Source organism: Prorops nasuta, unplaced genomic scaffold (genome assembly GCF_024137725.1).
Source record: "Prorops nasuta isolate Cenicafe-Biocafe unplaced genomic scaffold, Cenicafe_Pnas_1.2 PNAS00014, whole genome shotgun sequence".
Classification (NCBI taxonomy): Eukaryota; Metazoa; Arthropoda; class Insecta; order Hymenoptera; family Bethylidae; genus Prorops; species Prorops nasuta.
In genome coordinates, this window is record NW_027116811.1 from 514,407 (window position 1) to 539,174 (window position 24,768).

Here is a 24,768-nt window from a genome sequence, read left to right on the forward strand (position 1 = left end):
TGTTATACCTTTCCTATACCACTCACAGATGGAGGCACCGTTGCCTTTTTTCAAAAAATTAATAAACTATTGTATTTCGTGTGTGACAACTACTTGCAATAAAAATTGTTTTCGACTTATTTTAAGCATCCGTTTGATAAAAATTCATCCCGAGTTTTATTTTCAAGAGTATGTGCCATCTCATAATTTGAATCCAGCATACCATCTGCCCTATATATATCTGCATGTATATTCTTATCAAGTGGAATTTATTATTTTGAGCGAGGCTTATTCAATCGGCTCACAAAATGTTTCCCCGTTTCCTACATAATTAAATGAACGACTACATCGTAAATATTTCCATTTGCAGCCATAAGAGAGAGAAAATTTTGCCGATTCATCCTATGGTTTCATCATTAGTTCCAAATATAGCGATTGGATCATCCGAGTACGGGCATATTTTTGGAGGCATCGTATATACTAGCTCCAATTCGAAATGTATAGTATAGATGTACGTCGCGTTACAAGTTGCAATAATGTTGTACAGAAAATTCTGGGAAACTTTGGTCATTGAATTTCGCATCAAAGAGATTTTTCATATACAAATTTCATGGAAGGCCCTCTCGTAAAACTGTCCTGGTCCTCTCTACGGAGAATTTTCGAGGGATCATGAATATATATGATGAAAGTCACATACACACACTCGGTATATAGCCCTCAGATATATGACGAAATAACATCATCGTTTTACCAGGAATTCGGCGGCAACTCGAAACCGGTTCTCTTGCTGATTAATCAAATACCGTTAAGGAACTCTATATGATTTTACACTTATTAGAGTGATGTTCCGCTTTATCCGTTGTGGATAAGATAAGCTAGTTTCGTCGAAAGATTCTTAGAGCCATGGTATATGGCTATATAGTTTATCGAAGAGAAGGATGGTCTTATCTCATAGGCACACACACAAATATGTATATATATATATATTTTTATATTGCTTCTTATAATAATATGTAGATGTGCAAACAGTCGTATATATACTGATGAAGCGCAAATTATTGAGCAAAATGCTTATCGTTTATTCAAATACATTTTATTGTTGAAAAAGAAAACAATTATTTGTTAATGCTTTTACAAAATACGTGGGAAAAAACAGCGTGATAGGCATCACTCGATGCACACTGGTACTTGAAGCGGGAAATCGCTATCTCTCCCGATATATGATGCGCGTTGAAATCAAAAGAAAAGAAATTAAAGAATCAAGAAAAATACGATTATTGGAATTTTCTTTCGAAGAAAAAATTATTGCTTATAGTACAGTCTTTAAAGAATTTCTCTTGCTCTTTTCATTCTTCCAACCTAGAATTCGATGGATATTGTATATTTATATATATATATTATGTATAAATTGAAAAAAAGGAAATCTAAATGCATCAATCGTAATTCACACGAAAAATGTTTATCAATAACGATGTAGGCATATTTTGGCGAGTTTAAGCCTCTTTCACATTGATAAAACTTTTCATACGAACGATATAGTCATGTAATAAGACATTTCGAAAATATGAAGAATACTCTCTCCGCAATAATAATATTAACATTTGATTAATTCGATGCTTTTGTACACGCATTATGCACGCACAGATACATAAGGCGCGCGCGCTCGCTCGCGCTCGCACATGTATATTCTATTATTTTACAACGTTATACATATTTATATAGTAACAAAATATAAAATCACTTAGATGTAAATAATAATGATATTAACATACAAGCACACACTTTCGTTCGCACCGTCAATTAATAAGAGTTAATTAAGATAATGCTCCTTACACGAACTAAACGGGGCCTATTAAATTACAAAAAATTACAACCTCATACATATAGTCTCTGGTTCTTGTATCGATGCACGTGCATCCCATATATATATATATATATATATATATTTCCTGCATAGAAAAACATGTAAAATGACTCGCACACAAAATTGATTAAAAATCCTAGCTGCAGTTGTACGTGAGATTCTCGCGCTTCTATCTCGAGTATTGTATAATCAATCATTATTTCGGGGGGCATGCTCGATGCAATATAAGCGTGCTAAAAAGTTGTCAAAGATTCGTGGGTCTATGCTCTAAAGCTACACACACATTGCAATGCTTTCGGGCAAGAGAAGAGATGTGTCCAAAGGTGCGGGCTGCTGATATCGATGCACACGGTGCGCGCACCTTGAGAAATTTCTAAATATCATAGGAAAATATTTATTCTATATAATGAAGGAAACTATAATAATCTCAGAAGAAATAGCTACTCGTGGCGTGGCGTGGCGTGGCGCGGCGTGGCGAGTGATTAATCGACGGCATCGTGCCAAAGCAACGATCGTCGGCGGATCATCGCTTCAGGACTCGACGATCATGCGTCGGGGCCGTCGATTAACGCATACAGGCACGCTAATCGCCGTGCATGCATGCACGCACCGTTCATTCGCGAGATCTTAATTGCAGCTCCCAATTGTTTACGCTCGTTGCGCGCCCTTCGTTTCCTATATATATATATATATATATATGTAACGAACAGTGGCGTGCACGACGCGTTACAGAGAGCCTGCAGCCATTATACGATCACCATTTCGGCGGCAGACAATAAATAATATGATCTATATCCATTGGCTCGAAACAAGCATTCGCGCGCCCTTTCTTTTTTCTTTTTTTTTCCAATAAACGATAACTCATACTTTAACGCTCTCGTCTAACGGCAGAACGTTTCCATCCTACGAGGTCATTGTCCTTCGCTGTCGCTGTCACTTTTATCTGAAAGAGCACCGAGAGAGTCTCATTAGTTAAAAACAACATGTATCCATCGGAAGGAATTTCTCGTTAATTCGTCGACCATTTAATTGGCAAGGAAATTTTTAACACAATCTATACGGTTTATAAACATTATATATATATATATATATTTATGTATTAGCCGTTGAAAGAAAACGTTGTGTAAAAATATCAGCCTTAATTAGCACGATCGACGAGATATGGTACAGTGTATATACGTACATACCTTTCTTTCCAGGATATGCGTGGCGTTTCAGTCTGTCGTAAAGATCATCCTTCGTGCCGTATATGCTGGCGTTTGAACGAGCTAGGCTGTTCATTTTGCCACCGTTGTGAAGACTCTCTGTGGAAAATGTTAATCATGCATGTGTACTTGTTGTTGTTAGGGTGGTAGAATTCAAGGGGATCTCCGCAAGACCGAGACTAACAATCTTTTTTCGTCAAGATGATCTTATAGATTTTTACGTGCATGTATTTCCTTGTTTTTCGTCCGAAACGCGATTACTCGTTGAAATTTTCTTTCTTTGCTCTCCAATACACGGCTACTTGTATTTGTCAAACTTAATGCGTGTGTCATCAGGACGAAAATATATGATTATTCTTCGTGTGTTCTTTTCTTTTGGATTTTACGAGAAAAGTCAATTGTATGCCTCTCTCGAATATAAGAAAATGCTCTGATTTTCCCGATTGAAAATTGTGAAGTCGGTAATATGGGGATCCCCTTAAGTATGCAACATGACATTATAGATTGTGAAAAAATGAAAGAACCCTTATTTACCTTTCATGTACGTCTCGTTGTAAAAATTTGGCATCTCCCAGCCATCCTCTTCATCGTCGTAATAATGGGCGTATGTACTGTGATGAGAGGGTGCAATGGATTCTGCGTAAGGCGTCGGTGCACCGTAATAAAAGTTCACTTGCGATCCATTCTGATCGGTAGCTGGTGTGAGCATCTTCTTTGGCTCTTTCTTCCGGGAGGCCCTGTTAACAGAAGCATCGATGTAAACACCTAGGTTGCACGATCGATCGGAGAAAAAATGACAATGATAACACTTTGAAAGTACGTATATGGGAGACTAACCTGACGCAGATCATCCAAACGAGCAGGACTACTATAATGATGAGTATTACACCACCGGCGATTCCTCCAGTGATGTAGAAGAATTCCGACTTTTCCGTGCAGTGTTTACCCGTGAAGCTTCCGCTACACCTGCAAGAAGGCTGTCCCCTCGAGTCCTTCAGGCAGACACCCTCGTTGTCGCAATAATTGAGACACACGTCGGTGCACTCGGTGCCGGTGCCATTGTATCCCGGCTTGCACTCGCATTTAAAGTCACTGGTTTCGGGTATCAGTAGGCAGTAAGCATTTGCGTCGCAGTGCATCTCCTGGTCGCTGGTCTCGCATGGATTGGTGCACTCTGCTTTGCTGGTCTGTGCACATTAGTGGGTTTTGGTATAAGAAATTCTCTCAGTCAGATAATTTCCATTACAAGACTTGAAAAACGTTCTTTTTGTTAGAGCATATGGGACACACTTACAGCCGCAGGTCCCTTGGTGCTGGTATTCGGTGGACAAGGTATGCAGAAGGTTTGCTGTGGCTCCGATTGATAAGTTCCCTTTTTGCACTCTATGCATTCGTTGAGCGTCCCATTGAGGTAGAGTCCAGGCTCGCAAACAGGTAGGGAACACTCCTCGATCGTGGCGGAGCCCATGTTAGGCGTAGTCCGTCCCAAAGGACAGGATTGGCAGGATGCTTGAACGCCCTGAGTCCTGTAGGTTCCACGTGGACAAGGCTCGCATTTTCCTTCGACTGCCAATTGTTGCCCCGAGCCACATTCGTCCCTGCACTCTTCGCGAGATACGGCCTCCGCAGTTCTCGTCGTTTTTCCAAGGCCACAGAGCAGGCAGGAGAAGCTACCCTCGTTTGGCTGATAGAAGCCATGACCGCAGGGCCGACAGAGACCAATAACGTCGTCGTAATATTTACCTGAAAAGTTACGCAGAGAGACACAGTGCCAATTGAGTGTCGCGTCAATGATACAACAATTGCATGAAACATTTCGCGTTTTTCCTGTCGTCGGACACGTTACCTGCGGGGCAACGTTCCTTGCAATCAGCTGCGCTGCGTGCTCCAGGTCCTACGGTGACGCTGGGACGGCCGGCTATTACAGGGCAAGTGCTGCACTTGAGTTGTCCCGACTCGCTCTGGTAATTACCCATCGGGCACGATACACATTCCTTCGTCTCTTCGTCGTAGTAAGATCCAACGGCGCAGGGTACTGCACAAGCCCCACCCCCCCAATCGATCGTTCATTTATTACAATATTCGTGGAACAGGAGGACAAAGAGTAGTCCTTTCTCGCACCAGCTCCTCCCTCATTCATTTATCTACTGCAATAATTCTCCTTACACATTATTGTATCCATATATAGGATACTTTGCTCCAAAAACAATATCGAAAGAAATCCGCTTACTTTCCCTACTTTACAAAATTCGATAGATGTAGCTTTCGAATGTTTCAGCCGTTCTTCTTTTTATGCCCAAGTAAAAAGTGGAGAGAGCATGGTACTCGAGAGAAAAATATATTATAGATTTGAGACGTACCACAATCCGGAGCCATAACAACTTGTCCAACTGGACAGGCGTAATCCGACTCCAGTATGAGAGATGCTGGATCTGGGACCGTGTTGGGTAATATATCGTGAACGTCAAATTGATCCTCTTCCAATATAAGTTTTTCCAGAAGATTCTGCACATTGGCACGTTCGTTGGAATTGGCATTGACGATTGGATCGCTAAAAAATCGAGAGACAAATGTTATCGATGGATCCACAATGTTGAATATTGTTTGGCAGTATGGATGAGCGGGGGGGGGGGGGGGTTGGATTTTGGCCTTGTATATACAGCAGTTATCTTGGGATGAGTGTAATGAATGATAATCCTCCACTATGCAGAAACCACCGTGTGTGTCATTGGCAGATTCACATCTCGTATTAAGGGTACAACAATGATTATTGATATTAAGACTAATCCTAAATGTCAATTGTTTAAATCGCTCGTTTATTTCCACGATATTATAATTGTTCTCTTTCCATCGGAAAAGCTCATGTTTGATTGTGGTAGTGTCTGACCTGTAAGTGGTACTATGGGTGTACATAAGTTTCTAGTTAGTACAACGTGCACGCGAAATTCGATGTAATGTCAGAAGCCTCGTTTTCCTCAATTCTACCATGCATGCATGTTTATTTACTTATGTATATATATATATATATATATATATATATATATGATATTAAAAAATGACCCGTGTCGTCAGAGTTTTAGAATGGAGCTAGTATACAGATATAGGTATTATTGAATGCGAAGCTGGATGAGAGGTTGGACCAAATGGCTAGAAACCTAATGAGCACGTAAGACATATCGCATAGCTTTCTAGCAGGCCTTACTTTATCGCTGGGAACGAGATCTGCACCTCGTAGGTGTCGCTGCCTTGGCGCCCCTGTCTCGTTCTACGATGTAACATACAAGTGATAAATTCTCAGTATGCCATATATATATATATGATTGTTATGTAACAATATAGGTATACCGCGTTCGATCAATCATCTAGGCACGATATAGGTAGAGAATTCTCGTCTTTGGTTAATTATAGTCTAATCGAATGTGAGATGAACGCTTACCGTTCCGCTGGCACTGCAGCCGAAAGGATATAAGTGCCACCATCCTCCTCGCTCGTTTCTCTCGCTGTTCTCGAACGATGGTCGCATCGCACGTCTATTTGCAGATCCTTGCATTCCCGGGTACCTAACAATAGTCGTCATTATTGTATCGATATCACATATAGACCCATACCTTCATACTGCGTATATATATATATATATATATATACACATGTATCAATAAAGTTTCAAGAAACATGCAGAGATGCGTTCCATTTTGATCTACCAATCCTTACCTTCGAACGAATACGAGCAGAAATTCCAGTCCCTGTTCAAGGAGTTGACAGCATTTCGCACTTTTTGCTTCAACACGCTCTGTCCAGCCTCGTTGCACAGCACGGAAGTTGGGAAATTCATCTTTATCTTGAAGACACGCTGCGCTGCTTGGGCGCCTGAAATAAATCGTTGGTATAAGAGTTTGAGTTGGAGGGCTCCGTGGACGCATCGGAATATCATAATCTCTCTTATTGATACTGCACGTACATACATAGAGATGTAAAAGAGCTCGGAATTGGAGAGAGAGAGAGAGAGAGAGAGAGAGAGAGAGAGAGAGAGAGAGAGAGAGAGAGAGAGAGAGAGAGAGAGAGAGAGAGAGAGAGAGAGGTAAAAGTATACTGTTGAACAAGCGTTGAAAGGCGAAAATACGTACTTGTACATGCTGGATATACAAGGGGTAATCCTGGATTATTGGTGGGTCTCCAGAAACCTTCGGCTCCACAAGTGTAGAATTTGGGAACCTGTTGAGAGAATCTAAGACCAGGGTTGCAGGAGATTTCGCAAACTTTGAATTGACCACCCGAGCCCCAATCCTTGCACTGCTGAGCCCCGCCGATCGGGTCCGCGAGCTCTGGACAGAAGTCGGCTGAAGGACGGAAAGCGAAATTAATGCGCGCACTTTGTTGGATGGAACGTATGGAATAAGAATAGCTTCGAACGAGTGGAGAGCGAGATTGGAAAAGAAAAATCTGAAGAGGAGAGCTCACATAGAACGTAGACTTTGAAGTTGCAGCTAGCCGAATTTCCTGCCTGATCGTAAGCAACGTAGCTGATGTCGTAAGTGCCCCATAAGAGAGTCTGTCCAGATCTGTGGCCACTCTTCTCTTGAATCCTGGTTATGGCGACATTGTCGCTAAAGTGTGGGTCGTCCCAATTGACGATGGACGAACCATTCTTGGCGATGACCCAGAGATCCCCGGGACAGTACTCGACCTTGGGAGGAATCTTATCGGCCTCCAGCTGTTGACACTTGTTGCCACCGTATCCAGGGGGACAGACTCTCTGGCCACAGTGAGACGGTACCACCCTCTCAACGCCGCCAGTCGTCTCGTCGTACCCTGCCCAAGTCAGTATCAAGCTTTGATAGAGCACTGGCTCCGTTCGGCAATCTCGCACTTGCTTCTGAATCTCGTTGGTCACGTGTAGCGCGCGGCTCCAGATTTGTACCTTGGTCAGGTGACCTTGGAATCCAGACTCGTTGAAGCCCTTGGCGTTCTCGCTTCGTGGCTTGCCCAGGACGGCCCATGCACTGATAAGAACACATTTTAGTTTTGGTCGTTAAATTAAGCTTATGGGAGCACGGAGCAGGCTGCCCTTGGAGATACTCGGCAACGAGAGAATGATATTTACTTGGATGGTAATGTTCTACCGCTGCCATAACCCTCGGTTTTGCTGGCTATCAGACCCTCGGTGATGAGCGTCAGTTCACCACCGTTTTCACCGTTCCAAACGACAGCAACGTGGTGCCACTGTCCATCGTTTATGGTCGCGTATTCTCTGAATGGCAGATAGACGTCTTGCAAGTCATGGAACAGAGAAACCTGAACTCCGTTGCTGTGCGCCTGAATCATCAGCCTCCTATTCGTTGGTACGTGAGGAGAGCTGCGCGTAAAAAATAAAAGGAATGAATGAGAAACATGCGTAAGGAGGGGGAGGGGATGTGCGGTAAATTCATAATCATGGCTCCATCTCTCCGTCTTGACGGAATATACGATGATTCTCTCGAAACATTCCTACCTAACGGCGTATAGGGTGAAGAAGATACCAGCTTCGTCTTTTTGGATAAATTGAACCCACATTGCGATGGTCAAACTGCTCTTGCCGCCGGTGAAGAATGGAATCACTTGAGACGCACTGCTGCGAGTCGAGTCACTGAAGTATAAATCGTAGTCCACTTGTATAGCTGTAAACAGGTGCATGTTAAATCAGGAGGAGTAATAAGTCTCGAGAGAGAGAGAGAGAGAGAGAGAGAGCAAAACTTTGATGTACAACCGGGCTCTGGTCGGTAGGATTTTAAAGACTACGCGCCTTCCACTAAAATCTACTAATATAAAGATATTCTCGTGTATTCTCGTTGGAGCACACTGAATCGCTTTTTAGCAAATCTTTATCGATTATTACGAAATAAAAGAATGGAGAAAAAAAATGCGCGTGTGCGTGCGTGTGTTGCAGTTGCACGACCAGTTGCTAATCGCTGTGACCTCTCTATATATAGGGACCTACATTTTCTGCAATCGTCGCCGGTCAAGTTGAATGGACATTGACAGAAGAATTTTCCAGTGAGATCGATACAAGTGGCCGATGGTGGGCAAGAATTTTCCTTGCAGTCGATGATATCTTCCTCGCAAGTTTTCCCGGTGTATCCTGGTGGACAGACGCATGTGAAGCCAGGACCGTCGTCGATGCAAGTAGCACCGTTTCTGCAAGCACCAGCTTGGCACGCATCGTACTCGTATTGGCAGCCAATACCAGTGTAATCGTCCGGACATGTGCAATTCAATCCAGATCCAAAGTCCTGACACCTTCCATTGTGCATACAAGGATTTCCAATGCAACGTTCCGGAGCGGTCTCGCATTGCTTGCCATCCGTTCCGGATGGACAACTGTGCAAAATGTCCAAATATATGGTATTGATTCTCATAAATTTACTTATATATATATATATGTGTGTGTAATTATGATATTAACATGGGGCCGTTGACGGCCATCCATAAATGCGTAAGTTTTATTTCTCAACCACGCGTATATGAAAGCCAAAGGAATGTTTGCATGTACCGGGCAATCCTATAGCTGGCCTGGAGATGAAACTTACCGCTCACCGACACTACTGCCGTCGCCGCGCATTTATATGAATAAGATTTACGTCCCTTTCGTAACCTGCACGCACGTGACATCGAGATATCAACATCAACGTGTTAAGAGTCTTGACGAAAGACAATAATGGTGGTGGGGAAACGATGATTCTTCGGGGGATTGAAACATATATATATATATATATATATATGTATAAATCTGTAGTACTGTGTGGTAAAATATACTATATACTTACACGCAGAAATAGTCGAGGAAGAGATCAACGCAAGCTGCGTCATTCTGGCAAGGCCGATGTTGACACATTCCAACGTCTGTTTCACAATGATTTCCGGTCCAACCTTCGGGACAGGCGCACTTGAATCCTCCGACCTCGTCTCTGCAGGTGGCTCCGTTGAGGCACGGATCAGAGGCGCAGTCGTCGATGTTGACTTCGCAGGACGATCCGGTGAAGCCTTCTCGACATTGGCAAGCAAAAGTATTGTCAAGGTCGACGCAGCGGTCGGTACCGACTGGATTGCAAGGATCACTGAGACACTCGTCGATCTCAGCCTCGCACTGAAGTCCGACGAAGCCTGGTCGACATTTGCAGAGAAATCCTTCCAATTGGTCCAAGCAGGTAGCACCGTTTTGACAGGGCTCCGAGGCACAATCGTCTATGGTGTGCTGGCACTGTTTGCCGGTGTAGCCAGGCTCGCACGTGCAGCTATAGCCGTCCACCTGATCGATACACTGACCGTTGTTCCGACAAGGTTTGCCGGAGCACTCGTTCACGTTTGTCTCGCATGCCGATCCGGACCATCCGGGATAGCAGATGCACTGGTGACTGAAGAGAGTATCGACGCAGATACCGTTGAGGCAGGGATTACCGGAGCAGAGATCTATCTTCTCGTGGCAACGCTTCCCCGTGAATCCCGGTGGGCAGTCGCAGCTGAAATCGGCCACGAGGTCCGTGCAATTGGCCCCCAATAGACAAGGCCGTTCGGCACAGTCATCGGTATTGATCTCGCAGCTCTGGCCTTCCCAGCCTGCCGGACACTCGCACTTGTAACGACCTTGCTGAAGCGGCACGCAAGTGGCCCCATTGTTACAAGGGTTTCCGCTGGCTGTGCAAGGATTTATCTAAAATGTTGTCGATAGAGTGAAATGAGATGACGAAACAATAACGAGCTCGTGTCTATTGTATAATGATAATATATAGATGTAGGGCGGAGGGGATCGTAGATCGAGGAGAAAGAATATTTACCGTGATATCACAGTCCACTCCTGTATAGCCCGATCTGCACAAGCAGGTGTAATTGTTGAATCCAGGCTCGTCCTTGCACATGGCTCTTTCCGGACAGGTGTCGTTACTGCAGTCGGACTTTTCCTCTTGACAATTAACACCGGAGTAGCCATTGGCGCACTGACATCTGTATCCCTGTGGAAGATCGATGCAAGTAGCCCCGTTGTAGCAAGGCTGAGAGGCGCATTCGTCGATGTCGATTTCACAGCGACGTCCCGAGAATCCCGCGGGACAGAAGCACTGGACGCCGTGTCCCATCGGAACGCAGAGTCCCCCGTGCTGACAAACGCTGTCCGTGCAAGTGACGGGTTTGCACTCCTCGCGTCCGACTGCTCCTGGGCCGTCGGTGTACATGTTGGTGGGGCACTCGGCGCAGGTAGTCGCGCCATGCTGCGCTTGGAAGAAGTCTTTCGGGCACTGGGCACAGGGGGCCAATCCGGTGTCGGAGTACATGCCGGGGGAGCATTTGGCGCGACACCTCTCGCGCCCCGCTGCCGCCGGTTGGTACGTAAAGGTCCCGGCCGGACAGCTTTGGCAATCCTTGTATCCACCGATCGGCGGCTCTCCCGTGTAACTGTTTCTGGGACACTCCAGACAGGGTACCAATCCAGTTGGCGAGTACGTACCGTAACCGCACACTGGAATGCAGTCGTCTATACTCTTCGATCCTTCCTCCTTGGTGTACGTGCCAAATGGACAGCGAAGGCAGGAGCCTTGGCGATCGCTATTCTGGTAGAAACCTTTCGGACAGGACGTGCATTGCTTCTGCTTCTCCCCGGCGAATGTACCAGCGGGACAGTGAACTTAAAAATCAAAAGGAATCGTCTCTTTTATTTAATGTATATGTATACATGTATATACCTATATACAATACACGCGAGACCCACTACCATACATCTTAATTGCACGCATGCGTACATATACATATAGGTACTATATCCTAAAGGACTCTCTATCTGCCCGCGTGCGACGGAAAATGTATGGAAAAGTGAATATTATATTGAACGTTGGAGGATGAATCGCTCATAGAAACTCTTCTCATCAATAATACGTCATTCTTACGATCGATACATGCATATATTTTCTATTCGTTGCATCGTTCATCGTTGCGCGCCTGCAGACCATTGCTCGGCAATCTATTAAAGGAAATTTCAATACTTACGACATCTGGGTACGTCATTGGTATCCATATTGAGGACCTCGCCAATGCTACACGTGAATCCACGTGAAATGGTCGATTTCAGAGCACGCAGAGGTGGACACTGGTTCCCAATGGCCGAAACGTTCAACAACGGTTCGATCACTGCGCTGGCGTATGGTACTGACAAGTCGAAAATAAGATTCAACGTAGAACCACAGAGGTCGTACAATTGCGGTTGTCGTATGGCGGGTACAATAGCCAGTACAAAGTCCATCTGTAAGAATATTCTTCGGTTGGATTCTTACATTCTTGACTATATACTCTAGGAAGTATATATATATATATATATATATATAGAGAGAGAGAGAGAGAGAGAGGTATTTGTGCCCTTGCGTCTCTATCAATACCTTGAGGACATTCTCTTCCAAGAGGAAAGGCATCGACCTGACGAATGAAACGTTCATGTTGACGTTAACGGCGGAGCAACGTTGGGTCAGAATGTTGTTCAAGTTGAGATAATATTGGGCCATGAGATCTTGATATTGCGGTAGGCATGGGCGAGAAACGGCACCGTTCGCTCGATAAGTTACGGATGCTGTCACGTGATAATCGGCTTGCTGCGTGTCTACGAGAAAAGGAGAGAGAAACATGGAAAATAGGAGATAAACGTTGGAAAGATGCAGAGGTTGATGAAGTACTTGAGACGACGCGGACCGTACGGGCCGGGGCATGTATTGCCCGTGCGCGTAAACCTTTATCTTCTATCCAATATACGCATAACTATATCGTACGAATATAAATATTTCATTGGAGCAGCGCCCTTTGGAATTAATAAGCTGCTTCTCGTTTGATTAGCGCGATGGTTACACAGTTGCACGTACCTATATATGTATACCCATACTTAGGATTTTGATATTTCACGGAGAGAGAGAGAGAGAGAGAGATCTGAGAGGTCTGCTGTGTCTCAAGTGCCTCAGCTTATTATAAACCGAGAGGTTTTTTCCTCTCAATTTTTTGGGTAGATTATTTACTTTCAGAGACGCAGTCTGGTACGACTGAGGTGGGCGACCAACGCTTGTTGACGTCACACCCGAAAGATTTAACGGGAGCGCCATCGGTGAATCTGTAGCCCGACTTGCAAGTGGCGATGCATTGAAGTCCCTTGTCGCCGGGCACGCACTTGAGGCCACCGTTGGCCGGTGGTTTGAGCTCCCAGTCGACGCACGGTGTGGCCTGAACCGAGACCTGGAAGTGACAGGAAGCTCGGTTTCCGCTGGAATCTGTCGCATAGACGGTGACGTTCTCGAAGCCACCGATTGGTATGACCGCGCGTTCCGGCACGTAAGTGATCTTCACTGGTCCCGCCGAGGCGTCCGTAGCATTGATGCGTCTCCTTGTCTCGTTGAAATTCACCGAGTAACTATCCTGTTTATCCACCAGTTCGATCACGTAACTCTGGGGGCAGCTCAGTTTTGGCGGTGTTACATCTGTCGTAAATACCACACATACATATATATATATATATATATATATATAATAGGGACTGTGTTGTCAAACTGTAATTGAATTTTCTTCCGCATCAAGCGCATATATACGCATGCATTGCATATACGCGTGCACGTGCGTAGACTTACCTGGCACGGTGATGTTAATTTCGCAAATGGCCACGTTACCATCGTAGTCGAAAGCAACGTACTTTACCACCGTGTCCCTGAATATCCTTATCGGAGTCTTGAAGTTTTGAGGTTTGACCTCGAGACGAGCGATGCTGCCACTGTTGTCCATTGCGGTTGGCTCGGTAAAGTTGACCGGTAAGAGACCACCATCCGGACCCTTCTGAACGACGATCGGCTGCTGCGGACAATTTTGGAATATCGGAGGCTCGTTGTCGACGCACGGTGAGAATCCATAGTCGTAGCCCAAGAGCGGCTCGGCCACTGGCTCCTCGCAGCCCATCAATTCGAATTTCAAGCAAGCATTGTCCATGTAGCTGACGATGCCCAGAATGACGAAGCGAGCTTGCACGTACTTCGGCAGAGTTATCATGGCCAATTCACCGTAATTCCCGGGATCCCGCATCGTCAGGTTGAAATTCGGGAAGTAGACAACGTAATTCTCGTTTTCCGCTTGCTTGTAGAAGAAGCGAATCTCGGTAGGTCTACCGACGATATCGTTCGTCACCACGCCCTTCACCAATATAGCTTTGACTCTGTAAACCTGGCCGAGGTCCACGTTGACGTAGGTGAAGGCTTCCTGCTTGCCGCACCAGCCAGTGACGGAGTTGAGACGGACGTTTCTGGCTTCGTAGTTGGGTCTCTCGGAAGTGGCGTTGATGGCCGAGTCGGGAATGCGGCCGGAAGCTAAACCGAGAGGTTTCACCACTCGGCACTCTGGCTCTCGGACGCACACGATTGGTCTGGGATTGATGAGGATGTAGCCCGGCCTGCTACATCCGAATTGGACCTCGGAGCCCTGCTCGTAGCTTCGCGCCACTTGGTAGCCGTCGCTCGGTCTTCCAGGATCCTCGCAGACCGGACCTTCGCACCTCAGGTTGCCAAAGTCCCAAACGCCGTTTGCCTGGCACCGAACAACGTTGTCGTGTCGATTGGTCTGGCCAGCCAGCTTGAAGGTGTCCTGACAGCCGAAGAAGAAGGACGATTGATACTTGGTATCCAAGTACTTGCCGTACTCGGCACCAGGAGTCGGCAATGGTTTGCCGCAGTCGGCTCGTGGACAAGCTGGCGGCAGTCCGGATAGCCAGTAATCGGGTAGACCTGGCTTCGGGTCGTAAACGCACTCGCGGAATCCCGATGTCACGGTGTTGCGTACGTATCTTCCGTTACTGCCACACTTGAGAGTAACGTTCTGCTTGAAGGGTACCAAAACGCTCGTCTCGTCGCTACGAATCACGGACAGTCCTTCGCTCTTGTCGTCCGGAAGAGAAACGCACTTGGCATCTGGTGGAGCGGAGAGGAAGACTATTAATAAGAGAGTGTGGCGCGGTATACGGATCACATTAGGTGTATGCACGTATCCGTAATGAATATAGCACACTACGGCGACGGCGTCCACGTGGGTTGCGATCAATGATACATTGAATCTTGTGTAGATATATATATATATATATATATATATACTTACATTGGCACTCTGGCGTGGTGCTGTTCCAAAGACCAGCGGATGTACAGATGACGGCCGATGACCCAACGAGGACATAACCAAAGTTACACTGGAACCTCACGAGGTCTCCAAAATGATGCTTCGCTTTGGTGGAGAGAAGTTTGCCGTTGTCCGGTGATGCCAGAGCCGGGCACATTACCGGGACGCATGTTTTGTTCCTCTGATAGACGTCACCGTCCCTCTCGCCGGTTTCCGATTTCTCAATGGGAAAGCCAGCGGTTCCGTTGGCCTTGTACAGTTCGAAGCCCGGATTGCACATGCAGGAGTAGCTGCCCGGACTGTTGACGCACTTCTGATGGCAACCGCCGTTTCGTACAGCACACTCGTTCATGTCGGCGCATTCCAATCTGGTGCAGCCCATAATTTCCAATTTCATGCACGGTGCTCCAACGTAATCCTGAATCCTAAATCTAATGTATCTGGCCTCGATCGGCACGGGTAGATTCAGCACCGATAGAGTTGGCTCCAAGATTCTAAACTCGACCGGCGTGCCGTCGGGATTCGCGTAGTCCGTAAAACTGTCCGTCAAGTCATCGGTATATTGTATTCTCACTGCCGATGTGAATGCAATGTTCCCGTCGACCCTGGCTACCACTTGGGTCCGGAATCCACGAATGATGGTCGGTGCCTTCATATCTATCATTGCCCAATTGGAGCCTGGCTCGATACTGTTGCCACACCATCCGTCTCCGTTGTTCAAACGAATGCCCTGTGAACAAAAATTCCCCGAGGTCTCGATCATTCTATGCTGATGGAGATGCATTTTCATGCATTTCCACAGGTAAACAACCCCAATGGACATTATGTATAATATACATATTGCGCGTGTGCACGTGCTTACGTTTTTCGAATATCTACTCTCAGAGCTGGATACTGTGATGGACTCGTCGGGGATACCACCGTTGATCAAGCCAAGGTCACCGATCGGCCGACACTCCATGGTTGGTGCAAAACCCGGCTTGCATTTGCAGGTGAATGCACCTAGCGTATTTATGCATTCGGTCGACGCGAGGTCGCATTGACTCGAAGCACATTCGTTAATGTCTGAAATGACCAAGGAAGAGGACATGAAAATCGTCCCAGCCTTTCCCCTTCTCAATCTTTACGTTACTCCATGTGCATAGTGGAGAAACGGCCAAAGATCGAAGAAGGCTTCCTCTGCTGAATGGAGCGACAAAGAAATCTGGCCTTTCTGCAAAATCATGAATGGTGCAATAATTACCATCGCAAGTTGGCACATTATCGAAGCGTTGACCAGGTCCGCACTGGATGATATTGGATCCTGATAGCTTATATCCCCTGTTACACTGTACCCTAGCTTCATCCCCGTAATAATATTCTCTGGTTATGTCAACGACGAATCCATTCTTTATCGTAGGTAAGATTGGACAATTTGCTCCTAAGGAAGGATTCGATAATTATGCCTGTGCAATCTATTCTCAACGGTGCATACGGCTCGAGATACTTACGAGAACACGTGGGCACTTTGTCGGACCAGGTACCGTTGCTCATGCAGAGAATCACGGGATGACCGGTTCGCACATAGCCAGGCTCGCATTCGAATCTCACGATGGTACCGTAGCTCCTTCCACCTCCATTGAGAATCGTAATGTTTGCGTGAGGTGCTTCTGGCAACGGAGCACACTGGGAAGCTGTTGATCACAATTATCGTCACAATCTTTAGCTACCAATATCCCTTAATTGTTATATGATATTAATTGAATTCAAGTGGAAGAATCGCGTCAATTGGAGGAAATTGACGTAGCTGTAGGGGATGCATGCTTATAAGGGAGCTAGAGAAGAGGAGTGTGTTGGAAAGTAACCTAAACAGGAGGGCTTCTTCTCCCATCTGCCATCAGCCAGGCACGATATTCTTTCGGTCGGCCGTCCCGACGGGAACGCGAAGCCAGCGTAGCATTGATAGGTGGCGAGGCCTCTGTAGGTAACGTTCGTTGATCCAATGGAGAATCCGTTGTCGATCTGTGGTACAGGGCCACAGTAAACCTCCTGGCATTTCGGTATGTAAGTGACGGACCAATTGCCACCCGGTAAACATTCCGTCGTGATCTTTGGCTTTCCAGTGGCAAATTCTTGACCCAATGGACAGGTAAAGGTTACGTTGGTGCCAAAAGCGGTATCCCTGCTGGATGCCAGCGCTCCTTCGCCAGGATATAGCGACGGACAGTCTGAAATGTTGTCAGTCGTTCAAACATAACAATCCAAGCGGAACGGAATATACCAGTGCACGTGCATGGTCCATCTGTACGAACGATGCGACACGAATAAATTGTTACATGCCTGCTGAGAATTCAGCCTGCCATCCAGGCCCACTGTGCAAAGCGTCCGACGCAAATCTAATGAGCATTTCTCCGCTCTCTGCGGTGAGGGTAATTTTCGGACGAGTGTTCGACGTAAAGCCGCCCTCCGGATGCAGTCTAAGACCGTTGGTATTTGGTCCGTCATAGATCTGTATATGGAAAGCAATGATTTTCAAAGTATTATTTGCCTATAATAGAGTACGCGACGATTCATTAAAGGAGAATCGCCGTGCAAGAAAACTCGCAGAGAAAGATCTATATATACGAACCTGTACGTAATCGGTCTTGTGTACGTTGAATTTGAGAAATTTCAGGGAGAGTGCTTTACCATCGGGATTCTTTACTCTGTAAAGGCACTCCTGATTGTTCGGGTAATCGTTGAGACCGTAGGACGGGGACTGGACAGTTCCGTTTCTTGCAACGATGGTAGCTTTGCAGCCTTGCGTGTATCGAATGCTAAAGCCGCGCCTCGAGTCACCGAGACTCGTTTTAAAGTACAAATAAAGGCTGTTACCGGTAGACATGATCACCGCTGGATTGTTCTCGGATTTACCAGTGAGACTCGCGATGGGTTTATGCATCGGCGAGTCGCCATCCCTTATCAACATGTAATCACGCTCCATTTCCAGATCCAAATCTTCAATCTGCACAAATAAATATATATCTATATATGTATATAGTATAGGTACGTGCAGTTGTCTCGGTCGTTTTTTCAACGTTATTTCTATTAAAGAATGATTGGTGCGGGTATGGCAATAGCGATCGAGCCGTGGCCCGGCTGCAGCCAGGACCGACGCTCGCTCGCTCCCTCAAAACTCTTCGTCTTCCTGTCGAAAATATATTTGACAAACGTACCTCCAAGGACATTATACGGCCAGGCTGAGCCTGCAAGATGTAAAGGCACTCGAGTCCTCCAGGATAATTCTGTGGATATCCCGGCGAGGTTAACACCTGACCTTGCGGAGTGGCCCTGAGAATTCCTCCGCAAGTCTGTGGCTCGGTTTTCCACGAAGCGCGAAATCCTTTCCTCTCGACGGAGCTGTCGGTGCTAAATTTAATGATCATAAAGTTGGATGCAGAGACGAACAGTCTGTTGCTCAGTTCTTCCTTCCCGGACAACGTAGCCAGATTCACAGATTTCTCTTCCGTTCTACCACCAACGAGAATCTGGACAATGTCGAAGCTCTTTTCGGTCTCGAATTCTTGAAACTGAAAGATTCGATCGGTAATATATTATACATGCTACATATAGACGAATTGGGAGTGTCGTGAAAATACACACTTGGGTCAATAATCTCTGCACGATTGCGAGGACGCCGCGGTTTTACGCGTGCATGCAAGTTTAATTTTTATATAGCTACCTGGAGTACTATATTGTGTCCTTGAGGTCCTTCCAAAGTCCATTTGCAATTGCTCAGAGGTGTGTATTTGTGTGGATAATTCGGACTCTCGACTACGTCACCACTGCTAGCCATATAGTATTGGCAATTGGTGGGACAATCGATCTCATCGGAAAAATCACCGCAATCGTCCTGCTTGTCGCATTTAAATGCAGCATTGATGCATCTGCCATTCGAGCAATGGAACGAGCCTGAAGAAATCAAAGAAATGTCAAATGGCTCAAGCTGATGATCCTGCATTAGTTTCCTGTGTGCGGTATAGATCTATTATATATATATATATAAATATAATATTTACCAGAAGGACAAGCGTTGGCACGACACATGAACGGAAGCAAAGACTCGCACGTGGTCAGTTCCCAGGTTTGTCGATCATCCATTATGGCCACGTCTACGCACTCACCGGATACTGCACTTGGTTGCTTCGTTGCCCAAAATCCTGCAATGCATATTTCCACATTTCGCTCAGTATATATATATATAACAAACTCCATATCTTACTATATTCGTATACCTATCAGTCGCAGGCATGCAATTTATTCCTATATATATATATATATAAATATATGCTTATAGAAACGATGCATATAACGACCTGATTCGCATTTGTGCGAATCATTGGCAGTTGGAGAGATTATAGAAAGGTCTAGCGGGACTGCAGCTTGGCAAAATTAGTTTTCATATTAAGCATATATCGTTAGTGACGTTGCACTTTTCTTCCCATCGAGTTGGATGCACAGATATAAAGAGAAACGGAAAAATTAAGTCACATTGGGAATTGAGGATTATGCAAATGGTAAGAGCAAGAAGAAGAGAGACTGAGAGACGGAAATTATAGGTCGGATTGCGCAGGCAGAGAGATAGAGAAAGAGAGAGAGAGAGAGAGAGAGAGAGAGAGAGAGAGAAGAGGCACAGGGAGGAGGGAGGCTCGTGTCTGGCTTCTTCTCTGGGTCCGGCCATTGTTGTGGGAAAAGTGTGTCTTGGTGCCGAGCGCGCGCTCGCTCGCTCGCACAAGTTCCGCATTTCCGTGACCCCGATAGAGCCATCCTGCAACATTCTCCGCGCCTCTACGCAACTACTTTCCGTCTAGAAATGTCCGCGAGCACAGGCTAAAAAAGTGCGCTTGTCCATCTCAACGCGATATTTCCCTATTAACTTCAAGCCGGCTCTGCATGTGCATGCGTGATCGATGGACATTTATAGGTATATATATACGTATATATAATGTACAAACCAGCGTATTGGGAGACGAGCTTTTCCGCCGCAGATTTCAAGGTGTTGGTCCGCAAACCGTCGAGAGAGGTCAATCCCAGCCAGTAGCGATCCAGATGCCGGCCTATCATGCTCGCCGACATGTTGTTCTCGCTGTAAGACTCGACCACCATCAGCTCGCTTCCGTATCTGAAAAATCCGAGAAAATGTCTCAAGAAAATTCTCCTCGAGTCTCGACGAGTATTTCTAATAGCTCTAACCGAACCCCGCGCGCCCCAATCCATTTTTCAATTGTTGTGCGCGAACCACGTGCTGCGCTGCTCTACTGTGTAAAGACCAACTTATTTCTTAGTGCGAGAGTCCCTATAAACTTCCCCTCCACTTATCTATCATCCCGATATATATATATTAGGGTGGTCATTAAAAAAAAAAAATTTGGCGGACCCTTAAAAACCACTAGTATTTGATGAGAAATTACAGTGGTTGAAACCTGTGGCCTGACAAATGATAGAAACACGTGCCTCATTACGATCAAATATAATTTTCGAAGAATTTTACAGTTTTTCGCTGATAACTCATTAAATATTCGGTTCTATGAAAAGATGCATATAACCTTTTCTCTGCAGAATTAAATTCTACATAATAAAGGTTCTATACATTTTTCCTCTAGAATGCATACTAATCGAGATATTCTTGAAAAATCAATCCTCTTTTTCGTTTATACACATATTGATTTGTTCATATGAATAATTATTTTTAGTTTACCGTACAATTAACATATTTTATTAAATTAAGAGAAATAAAATGTGTAACTACAGCGAAATAAGAATAATTACTCATATGAGCATATCAATATAATGTGCAGTATAAACGAAAAAGAGGATCGATTTTTCAGCAATATCTCGATTAGCATGCATTCTAGAAGAAAAATGTATAGGACCTTTATTATGTAGAATTTAATTCTTCAGAGAAAAGGTTATATGCATCTTTTCATAGAATCGAATATTTAATGAGTTATCTGCGAAAAAATGTAAAATTCTTCGAAAATTATATTTGATAGCATTGAGGCACGTGTTTCCATCATTTATCAGACCACAGATTTCAACCACTGTAGTTTCTCATCAAATACTAGTGGTTTTTAGGGATCCGTCAAAAAAATTTTTTTAACGACCACCCTAATATATATATATATATGTATATAATTTTCAAGCGACGTACAATTTAGTTTATTGATTTTATCTCACTTTGTGCTTGCGATTATTCCTAGAATCGATCTTGATTTTCATAGCTATGCTGCACACATGTACACATGTGACGTGAACTTGACAATGCTAGCAGTAGAGTCGAGTCGTGAGAAATTGTTATGGAAGCGATCGAATCGAACGTTCCTCGTTGGTTGGTTCACTCACCTCCTGCATAGTTCCGCTGCGTTTTCCCAGGAATGCCTTATGTTGAAGAATTTGTAGCAGTGGATGCCTCGTAGCTCCCATCCTGTATAACAAGTACAAGTATTATCTTGTAAAGAAGGAGCGTTTTAGGTTGTGGCAAGCAAATGTGTAGGTGTGTGCACAAGTGTATATACATATCTATCAAGATATGCGCGATAGATGAAAAGCTATTGATACGCGCGCGCGTATATCGGATACCGATAGTTTTGGTCCGGCAATAACTACAGGTATGTATGTACATATCATCGACCATATGCACTCTGGGACACGACAAAATCTCTTCTATATCTATATATATGTAGGATCCACTGGTTCAAATGACCAATAAAGAGCGCACATGCATGGATGAAAAACTTGGACAATAAGGCGCGTGCGTATTTCGTACAATGGGCTACACCGCTTGAAAAAAGGCTCGAAGCATCATTGCAAGGTAAACGTAAAAACCGTGACTACATATCTCCTTCGGGGTATTACTATATTGGGATCTGACATAGTTGAAGCGCTCCAAGCGGTAAAAAATGAAAGCAGAGGAAGCCCGGGTTTTACATTGATTCTTATGGATATTTTTCAATAAATTGCAATTTATTATTGAAAACCTTAAAACTTTTGAATTTGGGAGAAAAGTTTGTACAAATATTTTCCATCGAAATCATTATAACCCTCCTGTAATTTCAATAGACATTTAGACAATTAGGCTTTCATGCGCCATATTCGTTTTTTTATTTATCTATATATATATATAGACTCCGCCCACGTGTCAGATCCCAATACCCTGCAGCATTACACTGATGCACAAATTCATATCCTTCAAATGTCGACTATAATATATAGAAGTGTGTATACATATAAATTCGTAGTTATTTTGTTTTTTTACACATTTTAACGCATTAACGCGGCCAGACGCAACTGTGCGCGCTGTTTGCATGCATGCACACCATTATCTGCAGCAATACGGAGATTACGTGACCCGGTTCATGGGCTCGGTACAAAGAAAATGTTTATATTTCATGTCGGACGAATGTTAAAGGGACCCCCACTAGATGCAATTTATATTTAATCATGGTGTAGCAGTAACCGTCTACCTGTTACCTGGGACCTACCAAAAATTATCAACTTTTAGTCCATTTTTTTCAATCTATAAAATCGATAAAATCTCACAAGTATTCGAATAAATATAAAAGGTCCTATATATTACCATACCCATACATATATATATATATATTGCAATTTATGATCGTCTTAGGAAATTGCAAGAGAATTTATCTGCATCATAGGAATTCAATGGTAAGGAATAGCCGAAGCACGGATCCGAGAGCTGTTCCAAGTTAAATATGAAAATTTGACGTTCCGAGGCGAATCTTTGAAAGTACAAGAGCAATTTTCTTCGATAATCTGGCCAATCTCGAAGGTTTTGCAGCGATCACCGAGCGAAACGAGGCGAGGCGAGGCGAGGCGAGGTCTCGGTCGGTGCGCGGAAGAGAATTGATTTAAAATCTGACAAATGCGATATAGGGGAGCTGCATGCATGGAATGGCTATGTAATCGACTAGTCGAGGTGCTAGGGATCGCGCGCCGATGGTTCTTCAAGAAATAGGTATATATATGTACAGATAGAAGAAGATGTTGCTCTCGGACAATTGTCAACACCGCGCCGCGTCGCGGTCTACTCGATTAGTGCGCGTGAGTCTAGAAAATCTAAAAGGGAAAGATCACTGCGTGCCAAATGCCAATCCCCAATGGAGGGACCTACTTCACTATATATATATATATATATATAGTATACTTGGATATAATGCGAACGCGGAACTTGATTTCGCATTCCAGCGCGAATTCCAGCATAAAATTTGGGGGAGCCAGTCAGCCAGGATGGAAGGTTCGCTGGGGCGTGCGATTGGCTGAGACGCGAGGAGCATGGAAGAAAAAGAAGGAAAGAAATAAAAAAAGACCAGCGGCCGAGGCCACGAGGATCCATCGCATAATATAACTTTCGTATTACAACGCAACGTGTCATTATGAAATTCCATCAGCCTTAATTTCTCGATTATCGACAAAGCTACAAAATTCCAACATCTCTTGCATGCGGAACGCGAAGAGTCTCCTTCAAGGATGAGTATATATATGATGAATTTGTCCAATCGTTCAAAGTTATCGCGAGGTTTCAGTATAAATCAATGTAGTCCCGATCGATCGTGGGTAAAAAAAGGGTGGTAGGTATATATACATATATATATATATATATATATAGGAATCGGATCGGAGAGAGCTAGAGGAGATGAGATTCGAAGAAAGAAGGAAATAAGAGTCTCGTGTCGAGTGAAAAGTTGGCATTGCTGGACGAAACGCGGCTAACTGCTTATAGATATATGGACGGACGGACACGTACGACGACCTCGATTGTTTTTAGTGCAGTGTTTGCGGCGCGCGAGTTTCATATGTTAGGTAGGTTGGTAGGTGAACACGACGAGAGGCCGGGCCGCGCGATAAAAGAGGTCCCTTCCCTTGTCGTTGTTGCCCTTGTCTCTCGGCTTAGCTGACACGTGGACGGACGTGACGACAGACGGCGCGACGCGACGCGACGCGGCTTCCAGCGATACCTGATGTATGTACATATGCAATGTATATGATACGCGATATCCGTGCACTTGACAACTCTCGCATAGTCCTCCATTTATGCGCGCTGCTGCGCTGCCTCATTCGCTATACACTCGCGCAGCACCGTCTCATTATTCCATTACTATTTTCAACAATTAGCGACACTAGCACCGAATTCACACAATTTTCCTTCCAATCGATATTATAACGAAATGTGCATAAAACGTTTATATATCCCCAGTAGCAATACTGCGCCAATATACCGAGGACATTAATCTTTGAGAATGGAATTACGCAAAGGAGTAATAAGTGCTCTTTATTCATTTTCAGGCTGATTAAAATAAACGAAACCTTTGGATAATCATGAAATGTAGCAATTTCGAGATAGAAGCATAACAAGTGCAATTTTACATGTATATATATATATATGTAAGCGTATATAATAGGTGAACAGTTTTAAAATTTGTCTTCAGATAGAGAGAGAGAGAGAGAGAGAGCATAACATTTCCTATACGTCTGTCCTACTCGGTACATGTTTTGAACGCTTCGAGGATATCCGCATGTTCGGTGCAGGATATGCTG

General features: G+C 44.6%; 1 protein-coding gene across 1 annotated transcript in view; it reads right to left on the reverse strand.

Moving 5' to 3' along the window:
- Positions 1-1,062: 1,062 nt before the first annotated feature.
- Positions 1,063-24,768, reverse strand: part of uif (sushi, von Willebrand factor type A, EGF and pentraxin domain-containing protein uif) — a 47,944-nt gene continuing 24,238 nt past the window's right edge. The window contains exons 4-36 of the mRNA XM_066735554.1: positions 21,556-21,637; positions 20,169-20,335; positions 19,233-19,373; positions 18,896-19,125; positions 18,390-18,743; positions 17,804-18,178; positions 17,515-17,683; positions 17,040-17,402; positions 16,686-16,868; positions 16,439-16,615; positions 16,058-16,260; positions 15,178-15,925; positions 13,671-14,993; positions 13,068-13,523; positions 12,444-12,661; positions 12,058-12,310; positions 10,857-11,698; positions 9,849-10,732; positions 9,023-9,402; positions 8,537-8,702; positions 8,150-8,401; positions 7,507-8,048; positions 7,173-7,385; positions 6,760-6,915; positions 6,485-6,608; positions 6,251-6,313; positions 5,409-5,599; positions 4,895-5,083; positions 4,343-4,791; positions 3,886-4,235; positions 3,583-3,785; positions 3,031-3,147; positions 1,063-2,786 (exon numbers count right to left, since the gene is read on the reverse strand). Of these exons, the coding sequence (XP_066591651.1) occupies positions 2,755-2,786; positions 3,031-3,147; positions 3,583-3,785; positions 3,886-4,235; positions 4,343-4,791; positions 4,895-5,083; positions 5,409-5,599; positions 6,251-6,313; positions 6,485-6,608; positions 6,760-6,915; positions 7,173-7,385; positions 7,507-8,048; positions 8,150-8,401; positions 8,537-8,702; positions 9,023-9,402; positions 9,849-10,732; positions 10,857-11,698; positions 12,058-12,310; positions 12,444-12,661; positions 13,068-13,523; positions 13,671-14,993; positions 15,178-15,925; positions 16,058-16,260; positions 16,439-16,615; positions 16,686-16,868; positions 17,040-17,402; positions 17,515-17,683; positions 17,804-18,178; positions 18,390-18,743; positions 18,896-19,125; positions 19,233-19,373; positions 20,169-20,335; positions 21,556-21,637 (10,595 nt within the window). The 3' untranslated portion in view covers positions 1,063-2,754. The remainder of the gene's footprint in view (positions 2,787-3,030; positions 3,148-3,582; positions 3,786-3,885; positions 4,236-4,342; positions 4,792-4,894; positions 5,084-5,408; positions 5,600-6,250; positions 6,314-6,484; positions 6,609-6,759; positions 6,916-7,172; positions 7,386-7,506; positions 8,049-8,149; positions 8,402-8,536; positions 8,703-9,022; positions 9,403-9,848; positions 10,733-10,856; positions 11,699-12,057; positions 12,311-12,443; positions 12,662-13,067; positions 13,524-13,670; positions 14,994-15,177; positions 15,926-16,057; positions 16,261-16,438; positions 16,616-16,685; positions 16,869-17,039; positions 17,403-17,514; positions 17,684-17,803; positions 18,179-18,389; positions 18,744-18,895; positions 19,126-19,232; positions 19,374-20,168; positions 20,336-21,555; positions 21,638-24,768) is intronic.